Genomic DNA, 10,770 nt, shown 5'->3' on the forward strand with positions numbered 1-10,770 from the left:
AATATGAATAACAAGTGTCACACAAGTAGGCTTTACCACTTTTAGAAAATTTAGCTATGAACAACAACAAAAAAGGAAAATGATTTTGAACAAATGACGATGGCTCAGGGTAGCTTACACTTCAGCTTTTTAATTTAAAAACAAACAAACAAAAAATAAAAATACATGAGCAGTCAGGGAATTCATGACTTCCAGGAAAGCTCAGGCTGGCATCGTTCCCAACTTCTTTTTTCTTTTTTACAAAATAGTTTATTGCTGTCACATCTTAACCCATTCAACCCTCATCATTCCAACATTTTCCCAACAGAATCCATTTCTTTGCACTGCTAGTGTTTATGACAATCACAAATCATACAACACAAACCACTGAGTACTGTGTATGAGACAGAGAAACTGCAGCCCGTCTGTGTAGTGTGTTTAAACTCCGGTAGATAGCTGATGCTGAAACTCATTCCAGCTCATTGTCTTGTTCAAGTATCTAAAAATCACAGTAGCTATACTTTTTATAAATAAATGTCACAAAATCCTTTAATCCTTTAACAATAAGGACTGGGTTGCAAACAAACAACACAATATTGTTAATTTATTTTGCACTAGGTAAAAAAGACAATACTGTTACAGATTAATCCTAATAACAGCAGTGATTTTGCATTTTTAAACCTTTTATTTGAGTTTTAAATGTTAAAAATTTATAACATTAGGCCTAAATTTGCTATAGAAATATAACTAATGAAATTATCCCAACTAAATTGGCCCCAAAGGTACGTTTCTGTCTAAAACTAATACAATTAGTTATTCCTATGTCCAGTTGGTCTCTGTCACGAACATTATCTGACCTTAATGATGCCAATTATACTAATTGTTAAATTATAAATACTAAAATACACTTCAAGGCTTCCATTTGCTTCTAATGAATGCAAAAAATTCTATGAAAATATTTTATTATTATATAAATTTGTAATCCTTGCATTTTATGAATGTTTTTTCATCTGAAGAAAGTTGGGGACCATTTAAACATCCTCTTGGCCCCCCCAAAAGGGCCTAACAGTAGAGTTTAGAACTATGATTTATGCAACAGAAAGCTTTAGACATGTAAACTACATCATCTTAGACTTTTATATACTGACTGGTGCAGAAGACACTGAACTGGCTCTGGACTCTCGTGTTTTCCGTGTGGGTATGGTGACAACGCAGCATGAAATGCCGACTGTAGCTTCTGGCAATTCATCATCCTCAGTCCATTCATTGAGATCAGGGTTGAAAACCTGAATGCATTTCTTGTACTTCTTCTCGCCTTCGTTCCAGCCTCCGAGGAGATAGATCTTGTTGTTCAAAATGGAAATACCAGCCGTGCTCACACCTGTGTGGAGAGGCGTGCAGTAGCTCCACTGCCCACTGTGAGGGTTGTAAGACTCAACGGCGAGGACATCCACCCTCTCCCCACGACCTCCCAGCTGACTGCCACCGATGACGTACGCTCTCTCTCCCACGGTGGCAGCGCAGTGCCAACCTCGAGGTGTGCTCAGGCTGCTTTTATCCTGCCAGGTGTCAGTGGAAGGGTCATACGCACACACAGCCCTGGAATAGGTGTTGTTGATGTAACCTCCGGATACAAGGATCTTGCCATCGATGAGGGAGCTGCCGTGACAGCAGCGAGGCACCTCCATGGGAGCTTTCATCTGCCACTGGTTGGAGGAGGGCACATAGCACTCCACAGAGGCCTGAACACCATCACCGTTTCGCCCTCCGATGGCAAACAGTAGACCATTGAAAATGTTGAGGCTGAAGTGTGTGCGTCTCTGGATCATGTTGCTCATGTGAATCCAACTGTTGAAGCGTGGGTCATATCTAAAGAATGTGCGAGAGGGATTTACAGTTATATTCCAACTCTATACAAACTAACTTGACAAATTAAAAAAATCAAACGGGACAATTAGTTCTTACCTGCAGAAGTTGCTAACGGCATGTTTAGCCTGGTTTCTTGCATCATTCTGATCCTCACCACCTGCCACATACAGGAAGCCATCCAAGACCGCCACACACTGATTGAAGCTCTTTGCTGGCATTTCAGTCAATTTATTCCACACATTATCTTCATCCCTGTAAAGAACGTCTTTGCTGAGAGATTTCTCTGTCAAAGCAGGGCGACCACCAACTGTTAATATCACCTTGAGGCCACCGCGCACCTTTGTTCTGCGTGACTGGAGGATGTTTTGTTGGTATGGCAGCAGATGGTAATTCATGGCATCAACAAGAAGACGGTGGCACTCAGGGTCTTGCATCATTCTGGGCGCAGTCTGGACATGATTCACCAGGTCTTGGGCGGAGATAGTGCCAAAGCGGATGAGAGTTAGGAGATCTGCCGCGTACTTCAACCTCTTCTCGTCAAAGTCCAACCACTTCATGGCGATCTGGAAGGCTGTGACCTCGGAAGGAAGATGCAGGGAATCATCTGAGAGGAAATCACTGATCTGCTCGTAGGTGAGCTTCAGGAACTGCTCCATCTCAGAAAACTCTATGAAGTTCTCCCGCATGAACTTCTGAGCCGCCTCCTTGGTTTCTTTGAGGTCGTAGGCATCAGCAATGTTGGCCACATACATGCAGTTCTCCACGCTGAGCTCCTGCATGAGGAAATCACTGCACATCTTCACTAAGGTACCAATCTGCAGCAGTATGGCTGCAGCAATAGTGCTCCCAATGCTGTACAGCGACAGGGTCAGCTTTCCTGAGTATGCATATGTAATGGCTGTGGCAAGGCCGACGGGTGAGAGATCGTTCAGGTCGATCTTCTGTAGGCACGAATCCTTCTTTAAGATGTTTCGAATGTACTCGCTGCAGGAGGCCATGACAACCTTGTGGACATCAAATGACTTTGACTTGGTGGAGACTGTTAGATCGCAGAGGAAACTGTCCTGCCTCATGGTGCTCAAACCCTCCAAGAGGTTTGGGGCATACGCAGAATCATTTACTTCAGTTGAAATGCAGCTGAAGCCGTTTCCTCCTTCCAACAGAGAGTTAAGCCCATTGATCTTGTTGATTGGACTGTCCTCGACCATTATGGTAATTTCATTAATGTCTGATTTATTCTTTTTCATCGCCTTATTCTTTTTGGGTGCCATGGCTGTAGCAACAGAACACAGCCCAGAACTTCTGAAAATACACAAAAAACGTGTCAGAAAAGGGCAAGATGATGCACAGAAATGAAAAAATAGATACATTGTGACAAATGCAACTTGTGACAGGTATGCTGGCAAAGAACTGTTCTAGATTCCATCTGGTCTGCTCATCAAAGTTTTTGTGATTTAGTTGCAAATAGAAGGGAGTTAAGGGAGTGCACATTCACAAGATTGGTCCCTAAAATAGCTTACATTGTTTAAACTTAATTTTGAAATGATATCTAATACATGCTGTCTTGAGTCAGTTGTCCTTGTATTATGTCTATGTACTGTTTCTTTGCCCTGAACTAAGCAATAATGTTACTGTTACACTGAACTTGTTGCATCCAAAGGAAAAGGTTTCTTACTTTGTGGAGTAGGTGTAATTTATTCAGACTAGACACCTTTAAAAAACATGCTTGCTACCAGGTGATGCTGGAGCGAGTGAGTGTGTCAACATGCCCCTCTTTGCATCTGTCACAATTTATCAGCATGTCCAGGAATAGCAACGCTGGACGGCTCACCCATTACGTTCCTTTTATAGACTTTGAGACATGAGCAGCAGGCCTCATGTCCTCTGTCAGTTTAAGTTCAAATTAGGACAGATCCATTTTTTGTCTTTCTCTATTTTATTTAATTGTTGTAAGCTGGTCCTAAATAAGTCTGCAATGAACACAATAATACAAGACAAAAAAGTTTCATTAAAAGCCACTCCTCACACTAATCACCCAGAACCCTAGAAAACCTGAAGCTTACTGTCACCATGACTATGTGTAAAAGCTAATTTTACAAAAAGGTCAACAGCTTTTGGCAACCTATCTGCCTTTTAAATCCCAAGTAAGGGAGAAAAAAAACTAATTTTTTCCCGTTCTTTCTAAAATGAAGCTGAAGCATTAACCGCACCAAATTACCTTTTCATTAATAAAATGGCAAATCAATCAAGCATGAGAAAGCTCGACTTACCTGAGAATTGAAGCTGATGCTGGTGAAGGAGGAACTTGTGCCTCCAGTTACTGGAGCAGGAGAGAGCGAGCAGCAGCCACCCAGGCTGAAAGAGACATGTAGTTAACTCCTCCTCTAGGGGAGTGTCAATCAAATAATTGTGCAATGCATGTGGCAGAGGAGAGGGACTATTACACCCCCCCCCCCCAACATATGTGTCCCACAATAGCCTCCAATCAATTGATGTCAACAAACTGTGGGGCCTCAACCTATACCCTCAATGGGATGTCATATGAAGAGTTTTATTTGCCCTTTGTTTAGAAAAATGTCATTAGCTGTCAGTGGAGATCTTATTTTAGTAAAGGAAGACACAACTTCTAAACTGAACTATGTTTATATTTTAGTCTTACATTAGTCTAGTGTTTACTAGAACGAGTCCTCCAGCTGTGTGCAGAGGATATCCAAAAGTCAAAGGAGGCACACTGAAAAAAGGTCCATTCCGCAGTTTGACAAAGCGTAAGAGTGACCCCACCAGCTGTGTCATACTGGAGGGTTAGTTTCCTGGCTGATGTGTTGCATGATGAAACCTGAAAGGTGTATAAATGTTAAAATGCATTCATTTTCTCAAAATATGTTATCAACAGAGTACTAAGAGTCATGATCATATTCATTTCTTTAGTGAAACTCTTGGAAAGGAGAGCAGATTTTTATTCATTTATTTCTGCTTTGAAATTTAAGAGGCTACATCTCTCTTTTGGCTCAATATGAACATTCAAGGAGCCACTAGTTGCCAGAGAGGGACGTGCAGATTTTAAGACATTTTAAGAAAGTTTTCTTTAATAGGCTACTTAAACTTTCTTCTCTATAGCAACAATGTGTTCATGAATAATAATGTCTATTTTTTTGTCATGTATACAGCTACACACATGCTTAATTGTTTTATCATTTCTAAACCATTTCTGTCACCGGCTCCGCCCATTATATTAGTGTCATCAACGGCCGCGCGCTGCCGGTGTGTAGACGCTTGCACGTGAATCACCGTGATGGCCAGCAGCTCTGATGTGGTGAAGAAAGTCAAGCGGTTCAAATTTCAGCTGACGGACACAGCACAGTCTGCTACGGTAGATACAAAGATTATTATTTCATTGCGCAATAACCAGACCAGAGCTAAAAGAGAAGTGGTTTTGCTTTTAGGGAGGAAATCGTTTGCGATAGTCTATGTGCCAATACTCTTAATACACAATATAATTGCTCCAGAAACATTACTGCTGGTTCTCAAGTTGTTGTTTTTTATTTTTTATTTCTATAAGTCCTACTTTATTTATTGGCTAAACAAATGAAATTATAATAAATCCACAGTATCGTCTCCGTCAAAATGTTTGAGCAATAAAATATACTCTCTACTTGATTTTGCTCGTCTTGATCCTTCCAAGCTTCAAACAGGCTGATTGAGAGCTGTTTCAGTCAGTGACATGGTCGCTGCTGCCACACAGCATTTTAAGTACTCCACTGTGGGGGGTCAGGCTGTTTTAAATGGGGAGGTTCCTTGCTGCTAAAATTGGCAACTCCTCCAGTTGTTCAACGTATGGCTGCTGTCCATCATCAGTGGAGGCCGGGGCGCTCTGCAGGCCTGTTTTGAGTTGGTTTCACACATAGATGCACTTATAAATTGGCAAATGTTTAAATTGGGCTACAGTTAAATGTGAATCAATAGCCTACCTGAAATCCAACCTGAAAACAACGTGATAGGCCTAGTGAGACTTTACCACAACCAGCAGCTTCATATATTTATAGTTGAGTAAAAGGAGCAGCCTAAGTGGGTGTGTGAGGTCCCATACATAGATTCAGCTCTAAATGCACAATCAGCAACTGTGGTGAGCCAAAACCAGGACTACCATATTTGGCATGTCAGGTTTTCCTTGATTTGTGTTGTCCTAAACATGCATGCAAACCACGTTCAAGCACACTAACATGAATGTTTTCATTAATCCCTTTCTAGGTTGTGAAGATTTTGCAGAAACTCAAGGATCTAGATATCACATTAGACATTCTTTCTGTGAGTCTCTGTTGTAAAGAATGTATTTTGTGTTGATATATTTTATGACGATAAATTCAATTCTCTTGGACTGCACTGACTCGTCTGCATATAAATTAGGAAACTGGAATTGGCAAAACAGTTAACTCCTTGCGCAGACATGAAACGGCTGGAGAACTGGCCAAGTCACTAGTTAGGGGTTGGAAAAGATTGGTCCCTAAGGAATCCACAAGGTGATGTATATTTTACCATTTATTTTGTTTTAGAGAACGGTATACTGTAATATTTGTGTTTTAAGATCTTAATCTTGAGTGTTTCCTTGATGCAGCTACCAACAGGATGCATCAGAGAGTGTGTCTGTTAAAGACAAACAGGATAAACAAAACTGTCCAAATAATGGGAGTTCGATCATAGACGATTCAAACAATAACGGCTTAGCATCTCACGGAAAGAGCGATTCTACAGACGACGCCCTCTTCAAAACAGGGAGTGGCAGAGCCTATTCCGAGAAACGATGTGATGAACAGAAAAAACACAAGTACCAGAATGACAAACAAGAAAAAAATCAACAAGAAAACCGGGATATCTGTAAGAATGTCTCAAAAAAGAACATTGAAATGGACCAAGAGGATCAAATGGACAGCTCATTTATCTCCATGAAGAAGAAAGGTGACGAGAGTAAGAGAAAATTAAGAGACACTGATACTTTTCTTGGAAACAAAAACTCAGGGGACTCTAATCTGAAATCCTGCTCTTTTTCTATGGAACAATTGAAAAACAGCTCTAAAAATGGAAGAACTGGGTCAGAAAGAGAGTCAAATGGGAAACTAAGAGAATCATTAAAAGAAGGCAAAGAATCTCTTATGTTTAAATCTAGTGACAAACACTTAAATAAGTTGAAGCGGGCCAATGTCAAAGATGACCAATCTTCAAACATATTGAGGAGCCCAGAGCCCCAAAACAAAAAGAGTAAAAGAACAACTAAAGAGAAGCATGTCACTATAAAATACAAACAAGAGTCTGAAAAAAATAAAAAGGCCAAAATAAAGCACAAAGACAAGCGAGGTGGAGCCCAGGGGAGCCCAGAGGAGCCCTCCTTGTCTTTTGAATCGTGCTTGAACTACGACTTTAATGTTTTTAAGAGAAAAGAAAAATCTGGAGCAAAGAAACCTCCCAAAACAATCAAGACTGTAAAAGAGGAAGTAACAAAATATCCTGACATGAAACCTTTCAGGTCACCTGTGATGTCTATAAATGCTACCTCTCCAACACAGGTATGTTTGACAATGCATTTAAAAGTTGTAACTTTTAACGTTTAATTATTTTTGACTAATAATCCTTCATATTTCAGAAGTTTAAGGAGTCAATATTGGAACTGATTCCATTTACTATTCCTTTACCTGCTGTTCTGCCTGAATGTGAAAAGCCATTCAGTGTTGAGTACTTTGAGAGGAAAGGTACTGTATTCATAACAAATACAGCTGTATTTATAGATTGCTTATTTTGTTCTTGACAATCCTTCTTTTGTCTTAAAGTTGAGAAGGAGCCTGATTTCTGTGACGTCTCCGAGGAGTCTGCAGTGTTCACTGGTCAACGCCTTAACAAAAAGATGCAAGTGTACTCTGGTGCCAAGACCGTCTTCCTCCCAACCATGATGAGCCTTCACCAACAGTGTATCCGCACACTCCAGAATAATATTAACTGTGAGTTAAACCCCAGCAAAAAACTTTTTTGCTGATCAGTCTGTCAGTTTGTTGGATTTATATTTACATGCAGAGATTTCTCCTCAGTGCTTTATGAAACTGGCGGAGTCCCTTTTGAAATCCTCGAGCCGGTGCTGGAGAGATGTACACCGGAGCAGCTGCTACGCATTGAAGAATACAACCCAGTAAGAATGTGAACATGACTAAATTTAAAGCAAGCACATGCTTAGGGGCCACTTTATTAGGTACATCTGCCAAGCAATGCACTGGATTCCCCATTTGGCGTCAAACTATATTTTCATAAAGGAAAATACACAGGGTGTCTTTTGTAGAATGTTTAGTGGAACAGTAACTTAAAGGGACAATTCAATAAATACATTTTCTCTTACCTGTAGTGCTAGTTATCGATCTAGTTTTTCATTTTTGGCGTGAATTGCCCAGTGTTGTGTCATAGCCATAGAGATGTTCGTCTTATCTTGCATATAATGGAACTAGGTGGCACTGGACTTGTGGTGCTCAAAATGCCAAAAAAATACAATAAAAAAATTTAACAGCTATGTCTCTTTCCAGAAATCTTTACCTAGTTACTCAAGATAATTCCCACACTTGGTTGTGAGCGGTTTCATATAGGAAGTATTTTCTTTCTATTTTCTTTGCACTTTGTACACTGCGAGCCGAGTGTCATCTTCTCATTGTATTTAAAAGAAGGCAAACAGTACTACAGCCAATATCTCAGCTACTCACATCAAAACAAAGTAGACTGATAAATAGTAATACAAGTAAGAGGACAAATATGTCTTATTAATTTTGGGGTTATCTGTCTCTTTAACCTCTGACTGTTGTCACACTTTATGTGGTGGGATGTGTCAGATTTTAAATGGGGCTTTGAAGGTTGTTAATGTGGCCACTGAGTGTATGTCAGTTTTATTATAAATTATCTTTAAAGGTTTAGTAAAACTAAACCTTGTAGACCTTGGGTAGATCAGAATTTAGTTTGAGCGCACAGGTGTGTATTTCTTGTAATCGTTTGTTTCCAAAGATTTACATTGGAGAGACAGACCACTTATGGGGAAAACATTGTCAGAGGGACTTCAAAGACTCCAAACTTCAGGAGTATGAATCCTGGAAAGAGATGTACGTCAGGCTGTCTGAGGAGAGGGAAAGGAAACTCAAAAGACTGACAAAAACCATTGTCTCGGCACATTCGAGCAAACCCAAAGGTGTGTGCTGTACACTGAAACTGGAAGAATAATCTTTAGTCGTTTTGTGTTGACCACTGTCAAAAAAAATCCTCATCAGTACAGTTGAACATGAAAAATGCAGTATTTTACTGTACTGTAGAAAAGTACAGCTTAGTCCTAATGTTCTGTGCACTGTGACACCATCATTTTTATTTTATTTTTTTAGGTCGGCAGGTGAAGATGGCATTTATTCACACTGTTGCCAAGCCACCGAGGGATGTGCGAATTCAGCAGGAAATTCATGGAACTGCTGTTCAGCAGCCTCCACTCAGGTGCAGGTGGGTTTTAGCATTCTAAATCTACAGAAATATCTACACCGGTTTTTCTGATTTTGTACATTTTTCTAAATTGTTCATGAATAATAATTTTAACTATATTGTTTCATTAATTAAAAGGTTACACAACCATATATTATAAGAGCCAAATTGGAGCATTGTTGCACATTTTCCTTAAAACATGAACACCTGGTACGCCTTGTGCATGCTCCTCTTCAGCATTGAAGCCCTTAACTACAAAGGGATTACCCAACAACAGCAGCTCAGCAGGGTCATAACCTGCCAAAGACTCGTGTAGTAATGTTTGTTGGGGGTGGTTGGCCAAACAGGAAATGGATAACTTGTTTTTCTCTGGTTAGAGATGGCCTTAGGTCCCCTTTGTTGCCAACTGTCATGACATAGGATGTTGTTCTCACTAAATGTATTGTAGATGGAGACTCATTTTGTACTTTATGTATTATTATAATTATGTTTTGTTAACAATAATTATGTTGATTGAATTATGCACTGTACTGTTATTTCTTCATATATCAGCGTCAAGGTTCAGGACAACAGACCAAGACCGAGTTGCAATGAGCCCAGCAGATCCAGCAGCACCAGTTCAGGGGCATCCAATACACAAGACCCTCGCAAAAAAACAAGTGAGTCGACAAGAGTAGTGTAGAAGCAACGTTATGTTTGCTACAACTTTACAAACCGGTCCAATTGTGTTTTGTCTAGTAATGTTTATCAAAGGTCATAGCTATACATATGGATTTAACTTGTGTAAACCTAATGGTTGACCTTTTTATTTTTCCTTCATCCCTCCTTTTTATCTCCCCCCCCCCTCCCCCCACCGTTGTTCACACAGGAGTTGCTCCAATGATGGCAAAGTCCTTAAAGGCATTTAAGAAACAGCTGGGACGCAGATAGATGCTCTTATATGATCTTGATATTTGCAGTGTGTGGATGTGGGGAAAGTGCACTCTATCATTTATTAACTTTGGACTGTTCACCTTAGATTACTCTGTTGTTTGTCTAAATATACAGACATTTGCCATGGTCTTTTCTCTATAACTGTGAATTGTCTTTACTATTAAAGAGAAAATGAAAAGAGCAAATTTGATGTGATTTGATATTTTGTCTGTAAGCGTGTTTGCGCTAAACAAGTTCAGTCTGTAGATCATTTAATGGAGTGTGGCTCCCTCTAGAGGATATAGAGAAGTGTATTAATTTTTTTGCTACATACAAACAAATAAATGACAATATTGTAAATACTAAAGGATAATTGTATTTAGAGTTTTTTCCTGTCAAATGGTTTATGTACAGTTTGTTCTCATCAATCAGGTTTTGAGCCAAACAACTCTGAGAAGATGTCAACAAATTATTCCACATAATGAAAAGAAGGCAAGACAGCTTTATTTGTATAGCACATTTCAG

General features: G+C 39.8%; 2 protein-coding genes across 4 annotated transcripts; one reads left to right on the plus strand and one right to left on the minus strand.

Annotated features, from left to right (window-relative positions):
- Window positions 1-110: 110 nt before the first annotated feature.
- On the minus strand, window positions 111-4,222 carry klhl31 (kelch-like family member 31). 2 transcript variants are annotated; one of them, XM_032541912.1, is made up of 3 exons: window positions 4,119-4,222; window positions 1,945-3,150; window positions 111-1,848 (listed from the first exon to the last, which is right to left on the minus strand). In XM_032541912.1, exons 2-3 carry the CDS (start codon window positions 3,117-3,119, stop codon window positions 1,116-1,118), a joined length of 1,908 nt encoding a protein of 635 aa, XP_032397803.1. In that variant the 5' UTR covers window positions 3,120-3,150; window positions 4,119-4,222; the 3' UTR covers window positions 111-1,115. The 2 variants fall into 2 exon arrangements, with proteins under 2 accessions (XP_032397803.1, XP_032397804.1); XM_032541913.1 differs by having other exon boundaries at window positions 1,945-3,147; window positions 4,119-4,215.
- An 829-nt stretch (window positions 4,223-5,051) lies between these two features.
- On the plus strand, window positions 5,052-10,553 carry eloal (elongin A, like). 2 transcript variants are annotated; one of them, XM_032541911.1, is made up of 11 exons: window positions 5,052-5,218; window positions 6,097-6,153; window positions 6,253-6,365; window positions 6,461-7,406; window positions 7,487-7,589; window positions 7,668-7,835; window positions 7,923-8,020; window positions 8,875-9,055; window positions 9,243-9,354; window positions 9,886-9,992; window positions 10,202-10,553. In XM_032541911.1, exons 1-11 carry the CDS (start codon window positions 5,141-5,143, stop codon window positions 10,261-10,263), a joined length of 2,025 nt encoding a protein of 674 aa, XP_032397802.1. In that variant the 5' UTR covers window positions 5,052-5,140; the 3' UTR covers window positions 10,264-10,553. The 2 variants fall into 2 exon arrangements, with proteins under 2 accessions (XP_032397802.1, XP_032397801.1); XM_032541910.1 differs by having other exon boundaries at window positions 5,053-5,218; window positions 7,484-7,589; window positions 10,202-10,552.
- The last annotated feature ends 217 nt before the right edge of the window (window positions 10,554-10,770 follow it).

This window comes from Etheostoma spectabile, chromosome 17, assembly GCF_008692095.1.
Source record: "Etheostoma spectabile isolate EspeVRDwgs_2016 chromosome 17, UIUC_Espe_1.0, whole genome shotgun sequence".
In the NCBI taxonomy this organism is placed as follows: Eukaryota; Metazoa; Chordata; class Actinopteri; order Perciformes; family Percidae; genus Etheostoma; species Etheostoma spectabile.